General features: G+C 37.6%; 1 protein-coding gene across 1 annotated transcript in view; it reads left to right on the top strand.

Moving 5' to 3' along the window:
* Nucleotides 1-2,948, top strand: part of LOC124550646 (serine protease snake-like) — an 80,027-nt gene extending 77,079 nt beyond the window's left edge. The window contains exons 6-7 of the mRNA XM_047125373.1: nucleotides 1,137-1,279; nucleotides 2,244-2,948. Coding sequence (XP_046981329.1) covers nucleotides 1,137-1,279; nucleotides 2,244-2,414 — 314 coding nt within the window. The 3' untranslated portion in view covers nucleotides 2,415-2,948. The remainder of the gene's footprint in view (nucleotides 1-1,136; nucleotides 1,280-2,243) is intronic.
* The last annotated feature ends 24,981 nt before the right edge of the window (nucleotides 2,949-27,929 follow it).

The raw sequence follows: 27,929 nt of genomic DNA on the forward strand, positions 1-27,929 counted from the left end.
AACTTTCTATCTGTCAAAAACAAAGTATGCTGTACACTTGAAACTGTGAACATATGTTAGGAACATATGTACCAACATACCGAAAAAAAGATCAATAATCGAATTATGTTGGCCATGCAGTTTGAAAAGTAACTTTACTCCTTGAACAGCACTTGTATTTTTCTGAGATATTTAGCCATCTTGCACTATTTTAAATTGTCACACATTTTCTAGGTCAACAAATAGTATGAGTTCATCTTGATTTTTCTTAAGTCTTGGTCCTATTATCAAGTGCAGCATCAGAACCGCCTTCACCTTTCCTAAAGTCAAACTGATCATCACGTAACGGATGCTCAGTTTTGTTTTCCATTCATCAGACTGCTTTCTTCATAAAATGCTTTTGTCATTGGCTGAACTAACAAAGAGGCTCACTGTTAAGACATTAGTAAATGAAATCAGTTTTTCTTGGATATTGAGACAATCGGAGAATCTCTAACAAGTTGGAATGAGGTTTCAATCAGATTGACAATGTTGACGGCATTTCACATAAGTGATAATGTTACTTCCAAATACTCATTAAATAATTCTGCCATGTTGATGAGAAGAGATTTGATTCATGAGTCCTTTAGCTGTATCTGAATAGTTGGTGAAGCAGCTGAGAATGAACTATTTGGTCATGTGTACAACTTCCTCAAAAATTATTGCTCGAGATTTAAATAATAGACCTTATACTTCATGCAGCTAGTTTTTATATCATTCAGACTACTAATCATCTAGTGTGTCAACAACATTGTACCATTTAAATTAATTTATTTTAATTTAATATAAATTTTTATTTATATTATTTAATTAATTTAATTTAGTATTAATTTTCATTGTTATAAATACTTTACATGGATCATTAAATAACATTAAAGTCTAGAAATGTTTACATTATTGTAAACTTACAGTTGATTGATAAATAGACTTCATAGTTTTTTATTAACTTTATCACTGAGATGATATTAGTTGACGTAGCCTACAGCTCATACATTTCTATATATTTAAACAACAGGGCATAAGGTCCTGCTAATATAGGTTGATTTTTTAAAAATACATGCTTTAAAATTTGTAATTCATTTTGTCTAAGTTATACTCACTCACTTTCTTTCATACAGGCACAGCACGCTATGTGGATGTCACTGAAATACCTGCATTACAGTGCCAAAAAGCACTCCCACAACTGACTCGCATAGGTGTCAAAGTTAATGAGTCACTGATATGCGCTGCAGATGAAGCTGGTGGCCGTGACTCTTGCAGGGTAAGATGGCTCTCATAAATGCAGTCATGCTTTCGTTCATCCTTCGAAAACATATGTTTCATTGATCACCTCATGAAGTAAATTTTATGTGTGTGTGTGTGTGTGTGTGTGTGTGTGTGTGTGTGTGTGTGTGTGTGTGTGTGTGTGTATGGGCGCGCGCACATACACCAGTATTTATTTAGTACTGCTTGCTGGGTATTTACTGATATGCACATATAATTGTGAAAGAGGGAGTTATAATAGATGGGGGAAAAGCTACTTACAACTAATTATCACTGGTTTAAAGGAGATTTGTAAACCTAAATGTAATTAATCAAGTGATTTATGAAAAGGATGGGTTAATAATTTGGTCATATAATTTACTTTGAGGATTCCCAGTCTGTTGTTTTATGTCTTTGGACAGGCTGAAGAGACCTATTGTGAATATTTTTGGAATTAACTATGTTAATGCCATTATAAACTTCATGTCAAAATAAGTATTATGGATGCAAATTTATAAAAGCTTTTTGATTGTATTTATGTACAGTATGTCTCAAGATGTGGGTTTGCCAAAAAGTATTAAAATCAGAAGTGAATAACATACAATAAATTCATAAATGAAAAAGAGGAAAAATATCCAAAATAGTTCCATCAGTTTCCCATAATGACATGGCATTTTCAACAGTTTATGAAAGAGCAGTTAGCATGGAGTAAAAATGGAGAGAGATTTGCACATTGACAAAATAAGACAATTTATGAAATATTAGAAGCTTCTGCATTTAGTTATATAATAAAGTAGTCCAAAACTGCTTCATCAGGATCTGACCAAATTCTAGATTTAAGGGTTTTGACGCTGTTGTACTGTAAATCGAGAAACACATAACAGATCAAGGGGTAATGAGCCACTTATATTTCATTTTCACAAATGATAATTTATTTCAGGATTTGGAAAACTGAACATATTTTTCATTACATTTTGTTTCAGGGTGATTCTGGAGGCCCCCTTCAAGTTCGGCTTGACAAACCTCACTGTCAGTTCAGTGTTGCTGGATTAAGTTCTTTTGGACCAGTGTTCTGTGGGGAGCCAGGTATACCTTCCGTGTATACTAGCATTGCTGAATACTTAGAGTGGATAGAGTCTGTTGTTTGGCCTTAAATATTGGGTATCAGTGGAGAGATGAAAGTATTATTCTGATATGAAAAGTGGTACTCAGCACTGCAGACAACTCTTGACAGCTTACTATGCAGTGTATTTAATGAACTGCAGATGAATAGGGTGGAGTGTTAAAAGTATTGTTGGAAGACAGTAAAAATGCAAATGTTGCATCTAGGACTTGGAATTTATTATTGGTAAGCAAAAAACCAGAAAAAAACATCTGTCAGATATTCAATTTGGGCTCATACTTATTTTTGCAGCCCATTTCTACACTGCCATTTCCATTTCAATTTTTACAGTTTTATGGTGACCACAGCAAACACTAAATAAAATTTATGCGACAGAGAATGTTTACAAGAAGCAAAGTAGATGCTAATGCAGTGGTTTCGGAAGTTATAAAGCGTTTTTTATTGTGCAACCATGATATTTCTATCACATTGTTTTACCAGTTATTACAATTTTGTAACTTAATTAAAAACTATTGTAAATGGTGAATGTGAATTTCTAAATAAAGGAGCTGAATCCCTCATCTTTTTTATTGTGACTTTCCACCTGTTTTGTTCTTGTTTGAAACTGCCGACAGTTTATTTTGCACAGCAAGAAGTTGCATTATACCTGCAACATAAAATGTGGGCTGGGCCATTGTAAAATTTTCTTCCATGTCATTTGGATTGACTGAGGGGATAATCAATAATTTTGAAAATCAGATAGACCCCCAGTTTGAGGATGATTCTTGATGGAACAATTAACCACAGCACATGAAAGGGATTTACATTAGTGAGAGAGGTATGAACGGGTTATGTCCTAGTGCCATATTTCATGATTATGGTTAGTTTTACAATCTAGGAAAAAAATAACCTGCCTCACTTTAGATAGGTATGCAGGAGGCAGAGGGCTTCTCTGATGAGCTGACCTGGAGAAAACTATTACTCCTTTTATGTTTTGACTATGAATTGGATAGTTAAAGACTGCACACTTTTGAAAAGGGTGAGAATGACTCTCTTAATTTTTACATAATGCACCAATGACCATTTTCACACAGTTCAAGCCAGCCAGGAATTAAACTGTTTTCACTTACCTCCTTTTACAGGCATGAACAACGGCTAAATTCCTTCATCTTCTCTGCTGTGAAAGGTGCCACAGGACTATAATGATAATTATGTAACCTAATTTCTTCACTTGAGTGTTTATTATTAAATATGAATGGACATACTCCCCTCTGCCCAAACTCTATTCAACACTAAAAATGTGAAGATACCAGAACATGACAAAACAAGATCAACCTTAACATATCCACTGTTTTACTACTGAGATCATAATATTCCATCTGGCACTGAAATATTATTTGTTGTAATGTTTCACCATGTACATCTAATAATTATCAAGACTGATTTCCCAGTTAATTGGGAGTTGTATAGGCTATAAATTACATCAGTCATATTCTTAGGATCCTATGACAAGTGATCTCTGGGACCTGGAGAGGACATATATTTTATTCGGGTTCAATAAACAATATTACTTAACATTGTCAATGCTATAGCATTATAGTGCAAGTATTAAATGCAACATACCTTAAAACATTAATTTTAAGTTCTGGGAGGATTCTCTTACTAGAGTAAGAGTTGTTGAATTGAAAATTCTTTATTTCAATGTTAAACTTGACCAGCTAACTCGTAAGATCATTTTAAGATCTGAAGACTGTTAAATACACTTGTACCATGTACCTGATTTCTTTCTGTAATAATATTAAGCCCTTAAACTTTTTGTAGCTGTCATAGTATTTTGTTCTTGCTCTATTTTTACAAAAATGAAGTATTGGCAATATTAAAGAATACATGTCTAGTGAAACAGTTATCAAAATATCAGGATTTATATTTTGAAAGAACTATCCATGGATGTTGAATTTCCTCAAGAAATTATTCCATAGCTCATTAATAAATAGAGCTTTTTGTATGAGTGTGAACAATTATGGGATGTTGTATGTACTACGATGTATCTCACCCCCCCCCCCTGCCCCCTTTCCCCCTCCCAAGCCTTTGGAAGAAGAGGAGGAGGAGTTGGAGGAGGAGATTAGTGTTTTTAACATCCTGTTGACAACGAGGCCATTAGAGACGGGGCACAAGCTCAGCTTAGTGAAGGAAGGGGAAGGAAATTGACTTTGTCTTTTCAAAGGAAGCATCCTGAAATCTGCTGAAGTGATTTAGAGAAATCACTGAAAACCTAAATAAGGACGTTTGTGCATGTGTTTGAATCATTGTCCTCCCAAGCCTTTGGAATACATAGATTGTGCCAGTGTTTGCATCAGGGGTCAAGATGGAGCAAACGATTGAACAGTGTTGCACAGACAAATATTGTATACATTGAACAAATATGCAATGGAGACTGTTGATATTATCTGAGAAGTTTATGAGGATTCTGGAATGACAGTCTGAGTAGCTTCGTTGGAGTGCCTCAACAGCCTTGCAGATGCTGACTTACTTATCTATACCCACACATACATCTACATGACTACTCTACAATTACCACTTAAGAGTTTGGCAGAGTGTTCATAGAACCATTTTTACAATTTCTAAACCGTTGCACTTTCAAACAGCATGTGGGGAAGAAATTAAAATCTAAATTTCTTTATGAAGCTTCTGAGTTATCTTACTTTATTATGATGGTCTTATTTCTCCCCACAAAGGTGAGAGTCAGCAAAATATAGAAAGATTCAGAGAAACAAGAAATTGAAAGACTGTTTTTAAATCAATTTATTTATGGAAGAAATGCTGTTTCAGAACACACAATGTAAATTTCTCTTGGGAGATATCTTGCAACTGAGCTTCACTTTTTTTATTAACATTCCTGCAGCCTGTTAGATAAACTATGCTTGGATCAGAGCAATATTTCAAAAGAAATTTTGACAATTGCTTCTTGGGTCTTAGCTTTCAATTCTGAGCTAGCTGACGGATTATGATACACTGCATTTTTAAGGTAACCCCACAAGAAGAAATTGCATATCGGTAGCTCAGGGGATCTGGGAGGTCAGGGAAAATCCCATTTCTTGAAATTAAATGATTGTCAAACAACTGGCTTACAGCAGCCACCAATATTTAGGTTGTGTGTGATACTGACTTGTCTTGCTGAAACTGAACATTGTCAATCATTTGTGGAGATGTCTGCAGTTTGTGCACAACAAATTTTTTGACATACAGACCCATTTGTGACTGTAGTTGTAAGGCCATGGCCATCATAAAAAAATAACAGCCTGTTATACCATACGATGACACAGAATGCCGCACGGTAACATTGCTTTTGTGCAATGGACATTGATGTATCTCTGTATGATTTTTTTGTGCCCAATAGTGAAAGTTTTGCTTAACAAATCAACTAAGATAGAAATGGGATTCATCTGACATCCAGAGGTTGTTAACAAACTCATTGTCATTATCTATCTTTTCAAGCATTCATTCTCAGAATTGTCACACAAGATGATCACTGAGTTTCATTTTCCAGACATTCTGCAACTTGTACGGATGGTAATGTAAGTCCCATACTACGAGGGTTGTTTTGTAAGTAAGGGCCGTTCGCGTGTATAGTCCCGTAGTTCGCGCAGACGCCGCAACAAGCTACCGCGCCACTTGCCGGCATCCTTCCCGTTCACACTGATGCAAGTTGCAGCTCTGTAGCTGATGTGTACACATCGCTGTGCTACTTTATAATGTTTACAATTTTTGAATCGCCCGCCGCATGTGAGATACGATCAGTGATACGTTTTTTGACCGCGAGAAGCCTATCAGCTGCAGAAATTCATCGTCAGTTAACAGAAGTTTATGGCTTGAATGCAATGAGTGAAGGTAAAGTGTGTCAATGGGTTAGAGAGTTTAAAAATGGCCGTCAAATCGTCCATGACGAAGAACGCTCATGGCGGCCCTCTGTGATCACTGATGATTTGGTGGCTGCAGTTGAAACAGATTCATGAGGACAGAAGATTCACAATTTCCACTCTTTCTTTGGAATTTCCACAAGTTTTAAGATCGGTTTTGTACAAAATTGTGTCTGAAAACCTAAACTTTAAGAAACTGTCTTCTCGGTGGGTACCCAGACTCCTCACAGAGGACCACAAAGGGAAGACATTTGCCACTTCATTGGACTTTTTGATTTGTTATGAGGAAGAAGGGGATGACATGTTGAGTCAAATTGTCACTGGAGATGAAACATGGGTATCCCATATCACTCCCGAAAGCAAGCGACAATCGATGGAGTGGCGACACACAATCTCACCCGTCAAGGTCAAAGCCAAACAGACGCTGTCAAAGTTCAAGATTATGGCAACTGTGTTCTGGGACCGGCGCGGTGTTTTGCTAGTGGACTTTATGCCATGGGGAACGACAATCAACTCAGATGCCTACTGTGCAACTATAAAGAAGCTCTACAGAGCAATTCAAAACAAAAGGCGCGGCATGCTGACAAAAGGAGTTTTGCTCCTGCACGATAACGCTAGGCCTCACACCTCATGAAAGACTCTGGATTTGATTGATTCTTTTGGCTGGGAAGTTTTGGACTGTGCACCATACAGCCCCGACCTTGCTCCTAGTGATTTTCACCTTTTCCGGTACCTGAAACACCATCTTGGCGGGCAGCGCTTCAATGACGACGATGAAGTGAAAGCGGCCGTGAACTCTTGGCTGTCGGAGCAGGCGGCCGAATTCTTTGAAGAGGGAATTAAAAACTTTGTTGTACGGGCTTAAATAAACAAGGCAACTTTGTAGAAAAATAGGTAAAAGTGTGTAGAATCAGAAAATAAGTTTTTTACAAAAGTATTTGTATATTTTTTTAAAAATAAAAACTGCCCTTGCTTAAAAAAACAACCCTCGTAATATTAGCTGAAAACTTGAACTATACAACTGTTAAGGTGATGCATGACAATGGACTGAACGATGTGATTGTCTAAGACAGCAGCTCAAACAACATCTACATTGCCTTGTGTATGAGAAGTTCACTCCTAGCTTCAAGGTTTCTTTTTCATTACTATACTTGTTTCCAGAGGTATTGAATAGAATTGGAGAGAAGAGAAATTTGTGGCACAACTTGACTAGAAGAAGGGATCGGTTGGTAGGGCATATTCTGAGGCATCAAGGGATCACCAATTTAGTATTGGAGGGCAGTGTGGAGGGTAAAAATCACAGAGGGAGACCAAGAGATGAATACGCTGAACATATTCAGAAGGAAGTAGATTGCAGTAGGTACTGGAAGATGAAGAAGCTTGCGCAGGATAGAGTAGCATGGAGAGTTGCATCAAACCAGTATCTGGACTGAAGACCACAACAACAACAACAAGTCATTGTGTGTGAAATGGGAACTATAATTGATCTGTGTCATAAAATATGTTAATAGAATTACTTAAGATGAGGGATGAATCTGTTCTTTATGCAAACAAACATAGTATTCAGTATGCTTTGGAGCACTCTTATTTTTAAAAAAATGATTATGACTTGAAATTGTAGTTAGTGCTGTTGTAAATAATTAGAATGGTAATTTTTTATGAAATCTTACATATTTGTGTATTAATTGTTAAATGGACGTGTATTATGAAATTTATCATAGAAACACCTTTTGCTCTACTAAATAATTTACTTAAGATCTATTATTTATTCCTGCTGAATAGGTTGTCCCATTTAAATTACTTTGCAAAACTAGTTACCATTGTAAATTATAAACTGGAGTTGTAACACTACAGAAATAATTTCGCATTGTTATGAATGTACATCAGATCAAGTTAGAGCAAAGCAGGTGGGAAGTGTGCAGGTGATTGTTCAGCAGTGTGTGGCAGAGGAGGTGGTTAGATTTCTGTTTATCCATTCAGTTTCACCCTGCTACCATGATGCAACAAGGATCTGTGAACCACTGAGGTAGGTAACCTGAAAATAGTTGTAAATGAGTTACCTGTAATCTGCATTCTCTTGCCCACATTTATAGCTTTCCATAGCTGAAGAGAAACTCTTACTCGATACTGCGAGGTAGTGAGGAAGTAGTTACTGAAGCCATGGAACCAATGTTTCAAGAAAAATTCATATATTCACATTTCCTTTGAATCAAACACACAAAATACTAACAGTTCAGGAAAATTGTTTCCTTTCCACAGCACCCAGCACAATTCAGAATCAAAATCATATTCAGTTCCCTAAATGCTGCTTCCATTAAACATCAGCTGGACCAATCGAAGATTGTTTAGCTTGCCTAAGATTTGGAATTTTAATGCTCCACTCACCACACCAATTTTAATACAAGCAGCACATACAAACTTTCTTAATGGGAATGGGTGAGGCAAAAATTTGTCTTCTGTTTACATGAAAGTTCAGTTCTACACAGTGGACATCATGTTCAACTGTTGTTCCTCTCATAATAGCTTAGCTCCATCACATAAAACTATTTCAGGCCCGCACTCACGGTTACAACTATCATCACTAATAAATACATTGCTAGGCTGTGACAGACTGACACTCCCTGGCCAGCTGCAACACACGATCTTTATGATCTGCTGGGGCTGCTTATACACTATATGCCCCCAGTGCAGGCACCAAATGAAATGCTTTTTGACAGCCCTTGCACCTAGTCACCTAATTACATGCCTGAGAAGCACCGTTCTTACTGCATTAAATTTCTAATACTTCTCCCAATTTAGATTTTATCTACTTCTTAATTTCTTTGCAATAGATGTAAACTTAAGGAACATCCTATTTAAATTTTAATTCTCTATTACAATAAATATAGCTTGTACAGTATTTTATATACAACTTTAAGTAGTCTGTCCTCAGACCTGTGCTTTATATTGTCTCTGTACTCTTTAACAATTGCATGCATCCCTATAATTTTATAGCCAGAATATGGTGCTGTGATATCTAGATCATAAAGACTAGACAATTTGTTGAACTTCACTACATTCTGGACCAAAATACATCTTTTTTGAATAACTTTGAAAATACTGAACATAACAGTATAGAAACTTCCACATCACGTTTTAGCTAGTATTACAATTTAAACTCTGTAGCTCATATTTCATTGGATGGGGAACTTGTTGAAAACATGGATTTTTGTGGAAATTATAGAACTGAGGAGGTTAAGACTCAGGTTTAAGTATATTTACATGCTTCTGGACCAACTGACTAAAAATGTAATGATTTTGAATTACTGAAATTTTCATCTACATCCATACTCTGCAAACCACCATGAAGTGCATGAAATATTTAATAGGCTGTTGCACAAGGGTATGACTACAGTCAGACAACAGTTCATGTATTTGTCATGGCAGCAAAGAATGAGGGAAGGGTGAGGGTAGTCCTGCTCTCTTCCAGTGTTAACTCAAAACCTGCTTACAGTGATCCACCATATTTGCTTCTCCACATCAACCCCTTTTTACTTTTGGTACCATACCAAACCTTGAAAAAAAAATTACTTTTGGAAGCAAGTGTAATAAAATGCACTTAAATGAAATGCTTTAGAAAAAAAAAACCATACTCTACACAAAAGTTTTCACAGAAAACAAAGATTTTCTTTATCACTATAATCATTCAAATAAATACCATTGCAATTAAAAAATTCTTCTTTGAAAAAATATGAAATTTGAGAACCTGTGCACCTGCAATTATTTACTGTATATTCTTTAATATAAGAAATTTGTTAAATCATCATTTACAGTAGATGACACTTTTTGTTGCCTCTTATTATTCAGAGCATGGATTAATTACTCACAAGAATTATCTCCCGGCAATGGTTATGTTGCATGGTCATGATCTTGAAAGACTGCCTAATGAGTTCCCAGAAATATTCTCGCCTTGTGCTCTGCATACACTAAAATAACATTCTGACAATATTTCTGTTGGCACCTGCCATTTATTCATCCACTTGACCTTATGTACTACTGCAGTAGTATGTGTTTTTCTAACTCATTTCTGAGAAGAGTGGGTCAGAGTGTGTGGGTGGATGGGTGGTTGGGTGCGTGCATACATGCATGCATGTGCCACTGCAATCAGACTCACAGTTCAGGTACAGACCTGCACCACAGACTTTAACTTGATCTTGATATTTTGACAAAATCAGTTCCCGTTAGCATATCCGCACTCAACCCAGGAGTAATCCAACATGGATTATGCTATTTCTTATAGCCATTGGAATTAAGGCCTCTTGTTTTTCGGGACTTGGTATTACCCCATAGAACTTATTACTCATAAACCAGTCATTGGCATTACTGTTAATGTATCTCTGCTACAGAAGGAATCAAAACATGCCTGGGATAAAATGTTTGCCTCACTGCCACTTCCAGAAGACAACATATAATAACTCCTGATATATTTAATTCTGTTACAGAGTGACTAACCTTATCATGAACAATGTATTCATTATACTCATCCTGTCAATCCTGCATGATTTGTCTCTTGCTGAAATTACATCTTACAAGAGTAATAACATTTATATTAACAGGGTTTTTGACATTTGTTTCTTCAGCTGACTTCTGCAATCTGTCTGCTAACTTTAAATCACTTAATAACTTTACCACTGTTGACTTGCTCCCTATAAGCCATAAATTTTTCCACTTAGCACAATGGTCTTCCTCCGTCCCACTGCTACGAATATCATCTGCTGGTGCCTCTCTTTACAGATTATCACTGCCTATTATTTCTTTGGCATCATTAGCTTCATCAGCCCCATAATCTGTTTTTTCCTCATCTTTAAAGTCATTTAACACTTTGTCTACTTCCTCAAGAGATACTTTAGGCTATAGTTCACCATCATTGTCAAATATCTTCTGGTGTATCCACAAGTGCCATAACAAAGACAAAGATCACAAGACCAGAGAAGGAGGTGAAATGACATCAGCTAATGGTGCTCTGATTAGGACCGCACCACAACAGGAGCAACACCTGCAAGAAGTGAATATAAGCGCCACTCCTGCCAGCCTCAGCTGCTGAGATTGGCTCAGTATACGGACATTAGTGGACAGCATTAGCGCAGCCTAGAAGAGAGTGCTACAATCTATATCCATTGCTTGTTTGGACTTTATCTATAGTGACAAACATTATTTGTTTGCATGTCACCCGTCACATGTGACTATTCCTTGTAAATCTTCAAGTTAAGTATTGTCAAATCTGCTTTATAGAAATAAAAATGCTAGTGTTATTTGCTTGAATTGTTGTATAGCATTCTGAGAGTGAAGCATCCCTTAGGCACCCTGTATGAGACAAGTGGCCAAGGCTCTACAAAATATATAAGGCTGTACCTCCTCCTACTCCTCCTCCTCCTCCTCCTCCTCCTCCACCACCACCTTCTGACTGTCAATTGAGCACATTTCAGATGAGTTCAAAAGTACCTCCATCCTGTTGTTAATGACGTTTTCCCTTCCTTATTTATCCCACTTTTCTTGAGTCTCTAACTAGTTCATGTACATGGTCAAGAAAAACCTCCGTATTACTAGAATCTACAGACATGCAATTGAAATCTTCTGTCTGGATACCTTTACATTAGTTCAGGTTGGTGATTAATTGCTGGCTCTAATCTGACCTCTGCCTTGTGAGTGTCAGATTTCTCATGGACAGGAATTAGTTTTCCTCTCATTGTACACTATTTCCAATCATATTTGATTGGTGACTAATAGCATTTTCCTCCTTTATTGGTCTTGTAGGCACAGCTTTCCTCTGCCTCTACTTATTAAATCTCTGGAATCAATGTGGCTGTTCACCTGTTCTTCTGCCACCCTTGCCATGATGGTTACTATGTGGATTTCTAACTTCCAGTCCTCTAACATTTACTTTTCCACCTTGGTCTGCTGTGGTATTGCCATTCTTATTGTAAGGCCTTTTATGTGTTTGCTCATTACTAGCAGCCACTCTCTCTCTCTCTCTCTCTCTCTCTCTCTCTCTCTCTCTCTCTCTCTCACTCCAACACTCAATAAAATTATCTGCAGTAATGTTACTTGTAGGTCTGGAAATGATTTTCTTCTGCCAATTCTGGAGCAGTTTACCTCCTAAGCCAAGTTATGGTTTCCTGCTTTCTGTCAAATGTGACACATGTGAAAAGCATCTTGCAAACTTTTTGACTCACAACTTTCTCCTACTCCAAAATTCTCTGAGCACATTAGTTTTGTGTGAGACCAATACTCATTTGAAATGATGCTTTAAATTCAAAAAGTATTTTACCATATAACATTACACCAGCTGACCATAACAATGCCTCACCAGACAAGTGACTGAGTGTAAATGAAATTTTCTCATGATCAGACCACCACTCCCACAGCATCACCTCAAACTCATTCCAAAGTTCTAATGGGTGTTCCTGATTGTCTGGATCAAATCCTAAAAATTGTCATCTGATGAAAGTAGCATCAACAGAAACATGCTGCACAAATATGTTAGATAAGCTTTTTTTCTCTTTAATGTTTGTAATATCACTGCTCAAAACTACCATTTCATTTTCTACTGATTCTACTTTTCTGCCAATTGCACGAATTAGTGCACCTACTTTTTCAGCCAGCTTTTCTCTACTCTCTGCTTCACAAGATATCTTTTTATCTGATTGTGCAGATTTGTGAGTACTAACAGTTGTGACCTTCAAAATCTCTTTCTGACACATAATGCCTTTTTATCTGCTTCTGTAATGTCTCTGAGAGCAAAGTTCAGACATTATGTCCATTTTTTGCTGTTAACCTTATTTCTATCAATCCTTTGTCCACTTTGCATTCTTTATGAATGTCACCAATTTCCACCTTTAAATTTTTTTCCAGTTCAGTTAACTCTACTTCAGATTTGAACTTCTTTTTACAGCGCATCACCTGCTCTGACCCAAAGGCCATATGGCTGCCCTTGCAGTGTCTGGCAAGGCTCTTGCTCATCCCACATTTTTATTCTTCTTCTTCCATGACATTTGTCTGTGTTAACGTCTCATCAGTATTGTTCTCTTTCCCGAGATTCTCTCAACATACCCACATTGCTAGGTTTTTTGTGATGTATGGTGAGGAAACACTGGTCAGATACAGAGGATGTATCTCCCATGGCATAACACGTCCTGGGGGCCTCCAGCTGTTGAGCACACTAACCCACCTTATTCCTTCTCACACCTTTCTCACTTCTATTTGCTTCTCATTTCTTGGCTTTATTGATTCTTGGTTGAAATCAGGTCCATCAGGGTTTGCGTTCTGTGTCCGTTCTCTCTGAGGACTGTTTCTAGCTTGATGCAAATAGGCTGGAGGGGCTGATGGCCCCATAGTTTGGTCCCTTTAACTCCATTAATCCAGTCCAATGTTTACTACAGGGCTCCATTTTAAAGTTCAAAGTGCTGATTTCCAATTTCATTTCCTTCTTTAATACCATGTTACTGGATTCCATTTGAAAGTTTAAAGTACTCATCTGTAATTTTACTTCATTATTGCCAACTTGAATTTTGGAATACAGTTATGGGATACAGTCTGGCATTCCCACATCCTAATTTGCATTTCAATCCATTGTGATAGATTTTCCTGCATTGTTTGACTTGTCAGTAATCCTGACTAGCCAAATTGCTTAGAAGTAATATCAAATAATATGAGTAGTCTTTTCTTGACTTGTGTTGTCTGTATCAATGCTGGAAGGATGCACCAGGTATAGTGTAGCAAAGTGAGACATGGTGGAATCAGCAGCAGCTGCTGTGGCAGTCCCAAATGGTTCTGGTATCACATACTGTAGTAACAATGGGGGAGGGGGCTGCAGCAGGCGATGGCAATGTCTCCAGTTCCCACAGCTCTCGGCACTGGTGACAATGACAACAAATTGTTTTCTTCCTCCTTCTCATAACGTTCAAGGTCATTAAAAGTGACAACCACAGTCAAGTTGAGACACTTGCAAGAAATTACTGTCTGTTTCAACTATTTTATCCATTTTTGCCTCATTTTTGCATGATCTGTATAATTCTCTATGCTAGCCCAGTTCATTTTTTTAACTATCTATTTGTACTATGTTCCTGGTCATTCGGCACCACATTTGATGGGGCAAGGCGTTTGATTTATATCTTATCTATTCAGTTTTATCCCACTGCCTACTGTCCACCATGCAACAAGGACCTGTGAACTACTTTGGTAGGTAACCTGAAAATAGTTGTAAGCAAATTACCCATCATGCGCATTTCTTTTGTCAACATTTACAGCTCTCCATAGCTGAAAAGAAACTTACTTGCTACTATGACGTAATGAGGAAGTAACTACTGAACACTGTTTCCTTTCCTCAACATCTAGCACAGTTTGGAATCAAAATCCTATTCTCCAAAGTCTGCCTCTATTAAACATCAGCTGGACCTGTCAAAGATAGTTTAGCTTAGCTAACAGTTGGAAGCTTAATGCTCTATTCACTATGCAGATTTTGATACAAGCAGCACACACAAACTCACTAAACTGGAATGGATGAGGCAAATATTCACGCAAAAGTTCAGTTCTATAAATGGAGCATGAAGTACAACTGTAGTCTCTCTCACCACAACTTAGTTCCATTGCATACAGCCATTTGAAGTCTGCCACAAATGACTACACTGCGAGGCACGGACAGATTGATACTCCCTGACTGACAGCAACACGCAGTCTCTCTGCTCTGCTTATGTATGGCCCCAGTGTGGATGGCAAATGAAATGCTTTTTGACAGCTTTAGCACCTAGATAAGCACTTGAAAAGCACCCTTATACTGCAAAAATTTCTAATGCATCTCCCAACTGACTTTATCTCTGTTGTTTTATAGCCAGAGTACAGTGCTGTAATGTCTAAGGCACAAAATGATTATAAAGACTAGATGCTATTATGCTTTACCACATTCACAACCAAAATCTCTCATTTTTGAATAACCTTGAAAATATTGAACATAACAGTATAGAAACTTTCATATGTTGTTTCAGTGATTTGAAAATTTGGTAAACCATTGATAACTTGTAAACTACTTAACAAGTTCTATAGAAACTTTTATACAATAGTTTTTACTAAACTACATTTTCTATTAAAATTCAACTTAGTATCTTCAAATTTCAGCATACATGAAACTGTTTATAACAATTTTTTTTAAGAAAAACTGTTGAACTGAGGTGGTTCAGACACAGGATTTATTACATTTACATTTCTGGACCATCCAAGTAAAACAAATTAAATGGTTTTGCTATCAAAACTTTTAGTATGCTGTTGTGAAAGTGTATGACAGCCCATACAGGAATTCATGTGCTTGGCTTAGCAGCAAAGTATGAGGGAAAGGTGGGGTCGGTCCTGCTCCCTCTCGATGTTGACTCTCATCTGCTGACAGCTATACACCGGACTTGCTTCCATGTAACTGAAGATATAAGTTGCTGTAATGCAGCAGTTGTTTGAATTAAAAACTCTTAATAAGAGAACTTGTAACAATGGATGTTGAATTTTATTTTAAAATAACATAAAACATGTTCCACATGGTGAGTGCCATTTGTGGGATCTGGAAACAGTCAATGCAATTGTTTGAATTTTTACTGGAGGATGATTGGCCAAAAGGATTCATTCTTAAAATAATTTCACGGAGCAGCTTTTGAAGTGCATGAAATAGGACTTCTGCTGGCAGCTCATGTGGTGTGCAAATGACTAGTTTTGTGACCTCTGGTGCAGAGATATTGTTGTAGAATGGTAGAATGTACTTTGAAAGTTGGTAGCCAGTGATCGATAAAGTTGTTCTACCCTGTGGAACCTTTTGTTAGAGTTCACAAAGTGGTGCAAGCCCAAAAAAGGGGGTGGGGGGGTGGGGGGGGGGGGGGGGGAAGGGGAGAGGAGCTGCAGGGGGGGCCGAATCCCAGAGTCCCAAACCTCAGGTGAGGTCTCTCAAGGGGCTGGCTCCTCCAGAGCACTTAGTTGTTAAATATTAGACTGCTATTGTAAAATAAAATTTTTATCATATAATAAATAAAAATCAAGGGATCACCAATTTAGTACTGGAGGGTAGTGTGGAGGGTAAAAATTGTAGAGGGAGACCAAGGGATGAATACACTAAACAGATTCAGAAGGATGTAGGTTGCAGTAGGTACTGGGAGATGAAGAAGCTTGCACAAGATAGAGTAGCATGGAGAGCTGCATCAAACCAGTCTCTGAACTGAAGACCACAACAACAACAACAACAACAACAACAACAATAAATAAAAGAACATTACTCTGCATCAGCACAGCCAATCTAGCTCTTGCTTTCACTTTTCAATTCTTACAAGTAAATTGCATACAATTCTATTTCATGCTTAATCTTTAACAGACAACTTTTTCTTTAGACTTTGTGTGCTAAAACCACATTCCTTGTGATGGAACCTAGACTGCACTTTCTTTAAATGTTGTTGGAAAACCTACCAAAACATTTCCCTGACAACTGTATGAAGCAACAGCTGTAAAACATCATTATAATGTGGTAGAATTGCCAAAAGCTTTCAAATATAAGACACTTCTGATTATATCAAGAGGTTTACATGAAATATACTGAAAATATTTTGCATTGAAGAGTAAACACAAAATAAGATATGAGGGTAAGTCAATTCTTATCCACAATTTATTTGTATTTTTGTTTATTTTTGTGGTACTGTCATTTTACATTGATGACGCATGCTTTGTTTATTTGTTCTTATAGCTTTGCAATTTTCAACCTACTACGTTAGTTTTGTTAACGCTGCCATGCTGTTAATCATGAATGCTCTGCTGTCTATTTGCACCAAAGAAAAGCAACGTTCAGTGACCTGTTTTTTTGGTCAGAAGGTGTATCAGATGCCAAAATTCATTTAAGACTTTTGGTACAGTATGGGAACAGTGTTTTGCAACAACAGAGTGCCTACAAATGGATTGAAAAATTCCAAAATGGTCACACAAGTGTTACACACGATGAAGGAGCCAGACGACCATTAACTGCCACAAATGAAGAAACCATTGAGCATTCACGTGAAATGATTCTCTTGGGCAGATGATTAACCATTGACAAAGTGGCACATCATCTGCAAATTAGTCACGGTTATGCCTATGAAATCATCCATAACAGACTTGTGTTTCATAAAGTTTGTGCAAGATAGATCCCAAAACAACTCACACAGTTGCATACACAAACACTCTTGGACATCTGCAAAAAACATTTGGATCGCTATGGTAACAAAGGGGACAACTTCTTAGACAGGGTCATTACTGGTGACAAAACATGGATCCACCATTACAAGCCGGAGAGTACATGGCAGAGTATGGAATGGAAACATCCAAATTTGCCATGCAAGAAAAAGTTCAAGACCCAACTGTTCGCAGGAAAACTGACGCTTACAGATTTTTGGGGTGCACAAGGTCCAGTACTGGAACATTGTGGGGAAAGGGGCACAACAATAAACAGTGTACAATACAGTGAGATGCTTACTGCCACGCTAAAGCCTGCAATTTGAAGCAAGCACTGAGGATTGCTGTCAAAAGGTGTTGTGTTCTTGCATTACAATGCCCGTCTGCATACTGCTGCTCACACTTCTGAAACGCTCCAGAAACTCAAATTTGAAGAACTGAATTATCCTCCATATAGTCCCGATCTTGCCCCTTCTGACTAGCACTTGTTTGGTCCACTGAAACAGGCATTAAGGGCCATCGATTTGCCTCAGATGAAGCAGTGAAAGAAGCGGTGCATTCCTGGCTCGCACCTCAACCGAGAACCTTCTTTTATGACGGTATCAGGAAGCTTGTACAATGATGGACTAAGTGCGTTGAAACACAAGGAGACTATGTTGAAAAGTGATGTTCTTGCAAGTTTCCTAATTGATTACAATAAAATTTTATAATTACGTTGCAGATGATAATTGAGTCGCCCTCGTATATCTAAGCGTATGTAATTGTCCTGGAAGAATCGTAAAAGTGGAGAAATGAAATGACATGAAAGAGTTATATTGGCCATGGTAATGGTGGGAAGTAAAGATGTAATGTTCAAATTTTATTTGTTTGTAGAAGAGTCAATTTACATGGGTACACCCTGTTACTTGATGTTACATTATTACTTTCTCAAAGAAATTTGGCTTTCAGTGGTTCATCTCACAAAATTGGAGAGCCACATAATAGAAATTTCCTCAGAACATTAGAGCTCTTGAGTCACTCTAATACCCTTGTTGCAAAATACATTAGCAGGCCTTATATGGGAAAGAAGCTGTAAAGCATTACAAGTGTGTCATCTGTCAATTAATACTAAGAATGGATTTATTTCTAGTTATGCTCATCACAGCAGGAATGCCATTTTGGAACAGAGGAAATATGAGCACATTACTCAATTTTTGTTGATGCAACTTGTGATTCATATGATGCTGAACAGTCCACATTCATCCTGCAGTATATTTACTTCCGTAAGGAAGTTTACAAGTATAAATAAGAAAAAAATTAATGGGTTCGGAATTCATAGATTGTAACCACAAACAGGAGTTACTATTGCACATTTAATCCAATCCATACTTGTAAAACACTCAATTCCTATCATTGAATGCCATGGATAAGAATATAAGAGGGTGTTATAAAGGAGATAAGACACATTTCCTTCAGTGGCGTTCTCTTGCAAAATTCTCTCTGACTGCTTGTCATCACTTTTATGCAGTGTAAATGCAGCTGACAGTTGTCATGAAGCAGATACTTTTTTTTGGAGTGATACAACTTCTATACGGCCTGTTCAGTTGCAGTCCACAATGATGGGATATTCTGAAAAAGTATGTTGGCAGTTCTTCATATTCCATGTCTGATACCCACTGGAGTGCTGAGGTTGATGCTGTAAGATCAATTGCAGCTGACTTGAGTAAGATTGCCACTGCTGTTGAAACTCACAATAAATTAAGCTCAATTTGTGAGCTGAAAAACATTCTGTAGTACAGGTTTCTTTGGGTTATAGCGGATCTTTCAAATGTTTAATCATGACATCAATTTGGGTAAAGTTCTTGTCATCAATTCACCACAGAATCAAATTATTACAAGCTTGAAATACTGCCATCGATATTGAGGTGAGACACCTTGAAAGCTTATTAACTAAAATATCTTCATGGAAATTGGGACAGTACCGTCACTGAATATAAAGTGTTGTCAGTGCATTTAACACTTATCCTAAATTTCTGGAGGTGCGCACTAAGAAGAGCAAATCATTTCATGATGAAACTAGGTATGAAGTCACAGAAGATTTATTCAAGATAAAAAAAATTTATGCCATAATTGGCAATCTAGTGTCTAACTTGAAAACCTGATGTGAAACAGTGAAGATTATAATGAAATATTTGGGGTTTATGGAAATACATGAAGATGACTGATGATCAGGTTGCTAAGACCTGCAAGTTATTTAACAATGAATACAAGAAGAACTTACATATTTGAAAACTGTTCATACTTCCAACTATGTGTACTTGCTCTGAAACAATTAGACTTCTTGAATAAGAATCATAGGCTTAAAATTTCAAGCTAATTTCTGAGCAAACATATAGCTATGTGCATCTTTTACACTCTTTCAAGGCTGTAGCTAAAACATAAAGGCCATTCAGTAATCTGGCTTGTGTTAAAAACTGTGTCAGATCAATTAAGGATCAACAATGTCTCACAGATTTGGGGATAGTGACGATTGAATATATTTTGGAAAGGAAACTAGACTTCGATGCCGTGATGCGTATATTTGCTGAGTGAAAGTCTCTCAAAGCACCGTTGACAATATTATAGTCAAGTATATTATACTGTGTTACCCAGTTTATGTATGAGTGCACTGATGTCTGTTTACTGAAATGTGTGGGAATGCTAAGCAATGTGTGGGGACGGAACACTCCACATTGCAGCATTACTGGCACCAAATATTTCATCAATGTGCAAGGCAGTGTAATATTTAGCCTTTTGTTTTGAAATGATGTTAAAGTAAATTAAAGCAATCCAAAAAATAAAAAATTAAATGGTGCATACAAACATATTACAGTAATTCATTACTAAGTAGCATCTGAAGTCAAAGTTGTAAGCTCATCAGTCATATCAGTTTCCTCTCTTGCCATGCAGGTCAAGCTACCATCCAGTTCCCTAGTTGTAGTGATTTTGGGTTCCTGACAACTGTCTTCATCATTATTTTTCAAATCAATATTTAGTACTATTCTTTCAGTCTCCTGCTCCATGAAAGTGTCATCGTGCTGGTATTCATTCTCAGTATACTTGTATTTAACCTTAGCACACTCATTCATGATTCATCTGACTGGTGTGTTCTTTCAAAGCTACAATGGGAGACTGGAGCCATGGATTATGACAATTTTTGTTTCTCCTCATTCCAGATTATTTTGATTGTAACAGAGCATTATACAAGGTGTGTCATAATAACTATTTATAGTTTTCTGAAATAATAGAGGGCTTGAAATTAAACATTTTTCTTAATAAAGCAATGTCCAGTAATGTGTCATTTCAAAATTTTACTTGGATGAAGGAAACTGTATATTGTAATAAAAGTGCTGGAAGGACTTAACCGCAAAATGAGCGTGAAATTTAGAGCAAGATCCTAAAAATGGCATGTCATGCATGTCTGCTATAAATTGATTTCTTAGTACAAATTTATTATATACTGACAGAAAAAGAATTGCATAACGAGAAGGAGTTGTGCACCATAAATGAAAGTTGGTAGGTGTGTTTCTACATCTGAAAGATGATATCTGTTCAGATTTCAAGCCAGTCGTTTAAGAATGGTAATAGTAGTACTACTAGGATGATGCAAATCAGGTTTGCTTTAAATACTTGCCATGACAGTCATGAACATTAGTTACCTTAGAGATTGGTGAGGTGATGTTAGTAAAGAAGCCCTTACAGCAACAAAGATGCCATCATCAACACCTCACTGAGTTTGAATGAGGTCGCGTTATACAGCTATAAGAAGCTGGGTATCCCTTCTGTGATAGTGCAGACAGACTTGGCAGGAATGAAGCCACTGCACATGATTTCTGGCAGCAGGGATCATGAGAATGTACAGTTGCACCAAGACCAGGCTTCAGAGGCCCACATGGCGATACCTAGAGGGAAGTTTATATTTGTGTTTGGCATATGGTTCTAGCTCATCATACTGCATCTGCAGCAGCAATTTGTGCAGCAGTTGGCACCACAGTGACACAACAAACCATTACAAATTGATTACTTTAAGGACAGCTCTGAGCCACATGCCCCATAACGTGCATTACACTGACCCCAAACTACTGCTATTTGCGACTTCGGTAGTGTCAAACAAGAGCTCATTGGGAGGCACAGTGTAGGTCTGTTGTGTTTCCTGATGAATGCTGGTTCTGCCTTGGTGCCAGTGATGGCTGTAAAGAGGCCAGTTGAGGGCCAGCAACCAACCTGTCTGCATGCTTGACATACTGGACATACTTCAGGAGTTAAGGCCTGGGGTGTGATTTCATATGACAGCACAAACACATTCAGGTTATTCCCAGCATCCTTATGCAAATTAGTTCATTAATATGGTGATTTGACCTGTTGTGCTTCGATTCATTAACAGCATTCCAGCAGGTATTTTTCAACATAACAACAATCACCCACATACCACTGTTGTAACCCAACATACTCTGCCTGTCATGCTCCATCACCAGATCTGTTTCCAATCAAGCATGTATGGGACAGTGTCAGATGACAACTCCAGTGTCATCCACAAACATCATTAACCATCCATGTAGTGACTGATCAAGTGCAGAATGCTTGGAACTCCACCATACACACTGACATCTGGTACCTGTAGCACAAAATGCATGCATATTTGCATGCTGGCATTCAACATTCTGGTGGTTACACCAGTTATTAATGTACCAGCTTATTACATTTCCAATTTCTCATCTCATGCTTACATTAACCTGTTAGCTCGCAACGTTAATCACTTAAATATGTTACCTAGACAAATGTATTCCTGAAACTACATTACTCTACATTATTTTTTGGTGTTGTGATTTTTCTCTGTTAGTGTATTTGGATCTAAAGAAAATTGCAAATACATTTATAAACATTACTTAAATTTGTAGGTACCTCAATTTGTTCTAATTCTGACTGAAAATTTATGTGGAAATCACAAATGACAACACAGAAAATTTTCTTGAAAAAGAATATGTGCTGGAGGTGGAAATTTAACTTTCAGTGTCACTGCTGTAATTAGGAAACCCGTCTTTCTGCACTTTCATAGGAAAACAAAATTATGAATTTTAATACCCAAAACAAAGTAAACATCGACATCTACACTCTATAGGCCACCATGACATGTGTGTCAGCAAGTACTCCCATTGTACCAATTTTAGGGTTTCTTCCTGTTCCATTCATGTATGGAGCATGGGAAGAATTATTGTTTGAATGCCTCTGTGCATGTAGTAATTATTGTAATCTTATTCTCATGATCCCTATGTGAGCAATACATAGGGGGTTGTAGTATATCCATATAGCAGTCATTTAAAGCCAGTTCTTGAAACTCTGTTAACAGACTTTCTCTGGATAGTTTACATCTGTCTTCAAGATCTGCTAGTTCAGTTCCTTCAGTATCTCTGCGAGACTCTCCCATGAATTAAACAAACCTGTGACCATTCATGCCGCCCTTCTTGGTATATCTTCAATATCCCCTCTTAGTCCTATCTGCTATGGGTCCCATACACTTGAGCAGTATTCTAGGATGGATTGCACAAGTGATTTGTAAGAAATCTCTTATGTGGACTGATTGCACTTTCCCAGTATTCTACCAATAAACCAAAAACAACCACCTCCTCTACCCGCGACTGAACTTTTGTGATCATTCCATTTCATATTTCTACAAAAGTCTTACACCTAGGTATTTGTATGAGTTAGCCAATTCCAACAGTGACTCATTGGTATTATAGTCATAAGATATTATGTTATTTCATTTTATGAAGTGCACAATTTTACATTTCTGAACATTTAAAGCAAGTTGCCAATCTCTGCACCACATTGAAATCTTATTAAGATCTACCTGAATATTTATGCAGCTTCTCTCAGATAGTAGTTCATTATAGATAACTCTATCATCTGTAAAAAGCCTCATTTTACTGTTAATATTGTCTGCAAGGTCAATAATATACAATATGAACAGCAATGGTCCCAACACACTTCCCTGAGACCCTTCAAAGTTACTTCTACATCTGATGATGACTCTCCATCCAAGATAACATGCTGTGTCATTCCTACCAAAAAGTCCACAACCCAGTCACAAATTTCACATGATCTTATTTTTAACAGTAAGCGTGGGCTTGGTACTGATTCAAATGCTTTTTGGAAATCAAGAAACATTCCATGTACCTGGCTGCCTTGATCCAAGGCCTTCAGTATATCATGTGAGAAAACTAGGAGTTGTTTTTCACATGATCGATGTTTCTGAAATCCATACTGGTTGGTATCGAGGAGGTCATTTTGTTCAAGATACCTCATTATGTTTGAGCTCAGAATATGTTCTAAGACTTTACAACAAATCTATGTCAAGGACACTGGACGGTAGTTTTGTGGATCACTTCTATTACCCTTCTCATAGACAGGTGTGACCTGTGCGGGCCTGGAGCTTTGTTCAGTTTTAACAATTTCAGCTGTTTCTCAACACCACTGACATTAATACTTATTTCATTCATCTTTTCAGTGGTACAAGGATTAAATTGGGGCAATTCTCCTGAGTTTTCCTTTGTAAAGGAAAATTTGAAATTGGAGTTAAGCATTTCAGCTCTTGATTTCTTACCCTCAATTTCAGTTCCTGTCTCATTCACTAGGGACTGGACACTAACTTTGGTGCCACTAATAGCCATTACATATGAACAGAATTTCTTTGGATTTTGTGAAATGTCATTTGACAATATTCTGCTATGGTAATCACTGAAGGCATTGCACAATGCTTTCTTGACAGCCAAATGCATTTCATTCAGCATTCTCTGTCTATAGCCCGATGCCATGTTTTACACCTTGTATGCAGTACTCTCTCTTTCTTTAGCAGTTTCCTTACAGTGAATGTATACCATGGAGGTTACTTCCTATTATTAACTGCTCTACTGGATGCATGCAAGGGGAGAACCCCCCCGATGCTAGGCGTGTATAGCACAACCCATTGCCAGTTAAAGTGCCACTTGTGTTGTCAACTTGGCTTGTTCTGTTCATCTGCGGTTATTGTTTTTGCTAGCACTGTTTTGTTCTTGTTTCATTTTTTTTTATGATGGCAAGTTTAAGTGAACAATGTTCAGCTGTGAAGTTTTGTTTTCTACTTGGTAAAAATGCTGCTGCAACTGTTTTAATGTTGAAAACAGCTTAAGAAGATGGCACTCTGGGAAAGACTCAAGTGTCTGAGTGGTTTGCTTGATTTAAAAATGTTGACATGTCGATTGATGACAAACCTCATTCTGCATTTCCATCAACTGCCCGAATCGACGAAAATATTGAAAAAAGTTTGAGAACTTGTGCTCATAGACCATCGACAAACAATTGACCAACTGCCAGAGATTAGTGGGTTATCTTGGAGCTTGGCTCAGTGTATTTTAACAGAAGGAGATTTGGGTAAACAGGAGACCGATTCTTCCACCATGAAAAAACACCTCATGCACAGTCATCTCTGTTAGACAATTTTTGGCTAAAAATGGCATGGTTCTGCTGCCCCATGAATCTTACTCACCTGACCTGGCTCCAAGTGACGTTTTTTTTATTTCCACACATGGAAAGGGCCATGAAAGGACACTGATTTGACAACATCAAAGAAGTGAAGAAAAAAACGAGGGAGGAGCTATCATCCATTTCTGAAGATAACTGCAAAAAATGTTTTGAACCATGAAAAAAATGTATTAGATGTAATGGAGAGTATTTTGAAGGGGATAAGGTTGTTTTGCAAACTATTTGAAAATATATAGCTTTTAAATCGTAACTCCTCTCTCTCTCTCTCTCTCTCTCTCTCTCTCTCTCTCTCTCTCTCTCTCTCTCTCTCTCTGTTTCTCTCTCTCTCTCCTCTTTTTTATTCCCCCCCACCCTCATATCTATCTAATGTATGGTCAACCATTCTTTTAAACTTGTGCTGAAAATTTCAAGTTCCTCATTGAGATATGACACTACTGATTTTTTATCTAGTTTACCAAATATATATGTTTCTGTTTGTTTTAGCTGTCCTTTGTACTTCGGTAATCATTGTTGCCACAACCACATCATGGCCACTGACACTAGTTTCAATGTGAACATCCTCAAAGATGTCAATTGTATTTGTTGCCATTAGATCCAATATACATATTTCCATCATGACTGGGGTTCCTAACTATCTGTTCCAGGTAGCTTTCAGAGAAGAAGACATTTAGAAAAGATCCACAGGATGTCTTATCATACCCACCACTAACAAAACTGTAATTTTGCCAATTAATTATGGGATGACTTAAGTCTCCACCAATGATTACAGTATGTACTTATGTACAAATGAACTGAGGTTTTCTCTAAAGTTTTTGGTTACAGCAGAAGATGAGTCAGGTGGGCAATACAAGGTTCCAATTATCATTTTATGCCCACTGCTGATACTGAGTCTTGGGAAACAATCTCACATGCAGCATCAATTTCTATCTCAGTGGATTTGAGTTTTTTGTCTACTGTGACAAATACACCACCTTCATTCCCATTTGCCTCTCCTTTTGATATATACTTAAATTTTCCTCAAAAGTCACACTGCTATCAATTTCAGGTTTCAACCAGCTTTCTGTACCTAGTATTATGTCAGTTTCACTGCTTTTCATGAGCACTTGAAACTCTGTTACTTTGATGCAAATGCTTTGGCAGTTTATCAATTGGATTTTAATACTCTCGCCTGTGGGAGAGCTTTCTTTTGATCTTACTCTGATACTTCTGGGTTTTCTACAGCTATCATTATAATGATTGGATGGAGAGTTGCCTAATCTAAAAAACCTTCATGCGCACCCCACACACAGCTGGCTACCTGAGTAGCACCTGACCTATTTAGGGAGATCCTACATTTCTGCACCCTATGGCTCAAGTCCAGGAAGTCGGAGCCTAGATTGTCACAGAACCTCCAAAGTGTCTGGTTCAGTCCTTCCACTTGACCCAGAACCAAAGGGCCATGATCAGTCCTGGGACAATGCTGCAAATTGTGATCTCCGCTGAAACTCCACATGCAAGGCAGGTCCTCTCAACTTTCTCTGCCAGTTGTTAGAATGACCCAGGAATGACTTCAGAGCCCAGACGATGGGCATCATTTGTTTCAATGTGCGCTATGATCTGCAGTTGGTTGCACCCTGTTCCTTCAATGGCTGCATCTTAAACATGTTGAATGATCCCCCCAGGCATACATATTGAAAGCACCTGGTGTCCTTTCCTGTTCCTTTCTGCCATTTCCCTAATGGGTTCCACCATTTGCAATACCTTTGAACTGCCATCAAATAATGGACCCCTACCTTTTTGCTTTTGTCTCCTCTTGACACCGGACAACACAGATTTCCTCAAAACAGGTGAGTTCTACTCGCTCAGTTTCAGTTTCAATGAAAGACAGCACCTCAAACTTGTTGGTTACAGGGATCAGTACAACACACTGAGTCCTCCCTGGTCCACCCTGTACAGGATGCCTAGATCTACCGTTGACATGCCACATGCAATCAAGTGGATAGGTAATTACAGATCCCACACTTTCTGCTGAGGAGACAGGATTCACAGGAAAGGATAGTACTTTATGTACCTCTGGCACAGGTATCACATGTACACAACTCTCGGGAGCTCTTCCAACACATTGATTTGCAGCAGGTGCCAATTGTTTGACAGTAGTCAGGGCGATTTTCAGCTGCTTATGAATGTTGACCAACTCAGCTCATGTTTGAGAACAGCATTCACAGTGTGGCTGCATTTTGTCTGCTGCAATGTATTACAAGACAGTGAACAAAAGTCTTTAAATTAAACCTCCTGATTATCTTTTAACCTGTTGCTAACTCACCATAAGAATTGAAGCAGATACACAAAATAAGATTTCTTATAAAGCAACACAAAAACCCATGGTAAAAATTACTAATTTCCTACAATGTTTTGATGTTAATTATAGTTGTTAGCAAACTCAAAAACAGAGTTAATTTGCAATGAATGCTGATAACATACTGGACTACTCCTCTTTAAAGGAAAGCAAGATGCAACACAAAGTTAGAAAATCTGCTACAGTAGCCAAATCACAAACCCTGATTAGTTACAGATTGCTCATGGATTACACAAAGGACAATGGTAGCTTCTGAAAATCTTAAAAGCACATGTTTTTTGCATTGATATACAATGAAATACAGGGGTGAAGTATACTTTGACTGAACTGTGAACTACATACACTGATTTGCTATGAATTAAATTACGTATCCATAATACTCATACTACTAACTTACTAAAATATATTAATAGCTTTGTAAGTGTCCAAAAATTCTGAAACTAATCTATTTAGAGAAAGATTGTTTTGAATGAGGATAGGCCTACTGTTCTTAAAATTTTCACAATAGCACAATTTAGTTTAAGCTTACACTTGATGATAACACTATGGCCCCATTCACACAGGATACTTAAGT

The sequence above is a fragment of the Schistocerca americana genome, chromosome 1 (genome assembly GCF_021461395.2).
Source record: "Schistocerca americana isolate TAMUIC-IGC-003095 chromosome 1, iqSchAmer2.1, whole genome shotgun sequence".
NCBI lineage: Eukaryota > Metazoa > Arthropoda > Insecta > Orthoptera > Acrididae > Schistocerca > Schistocerca americana.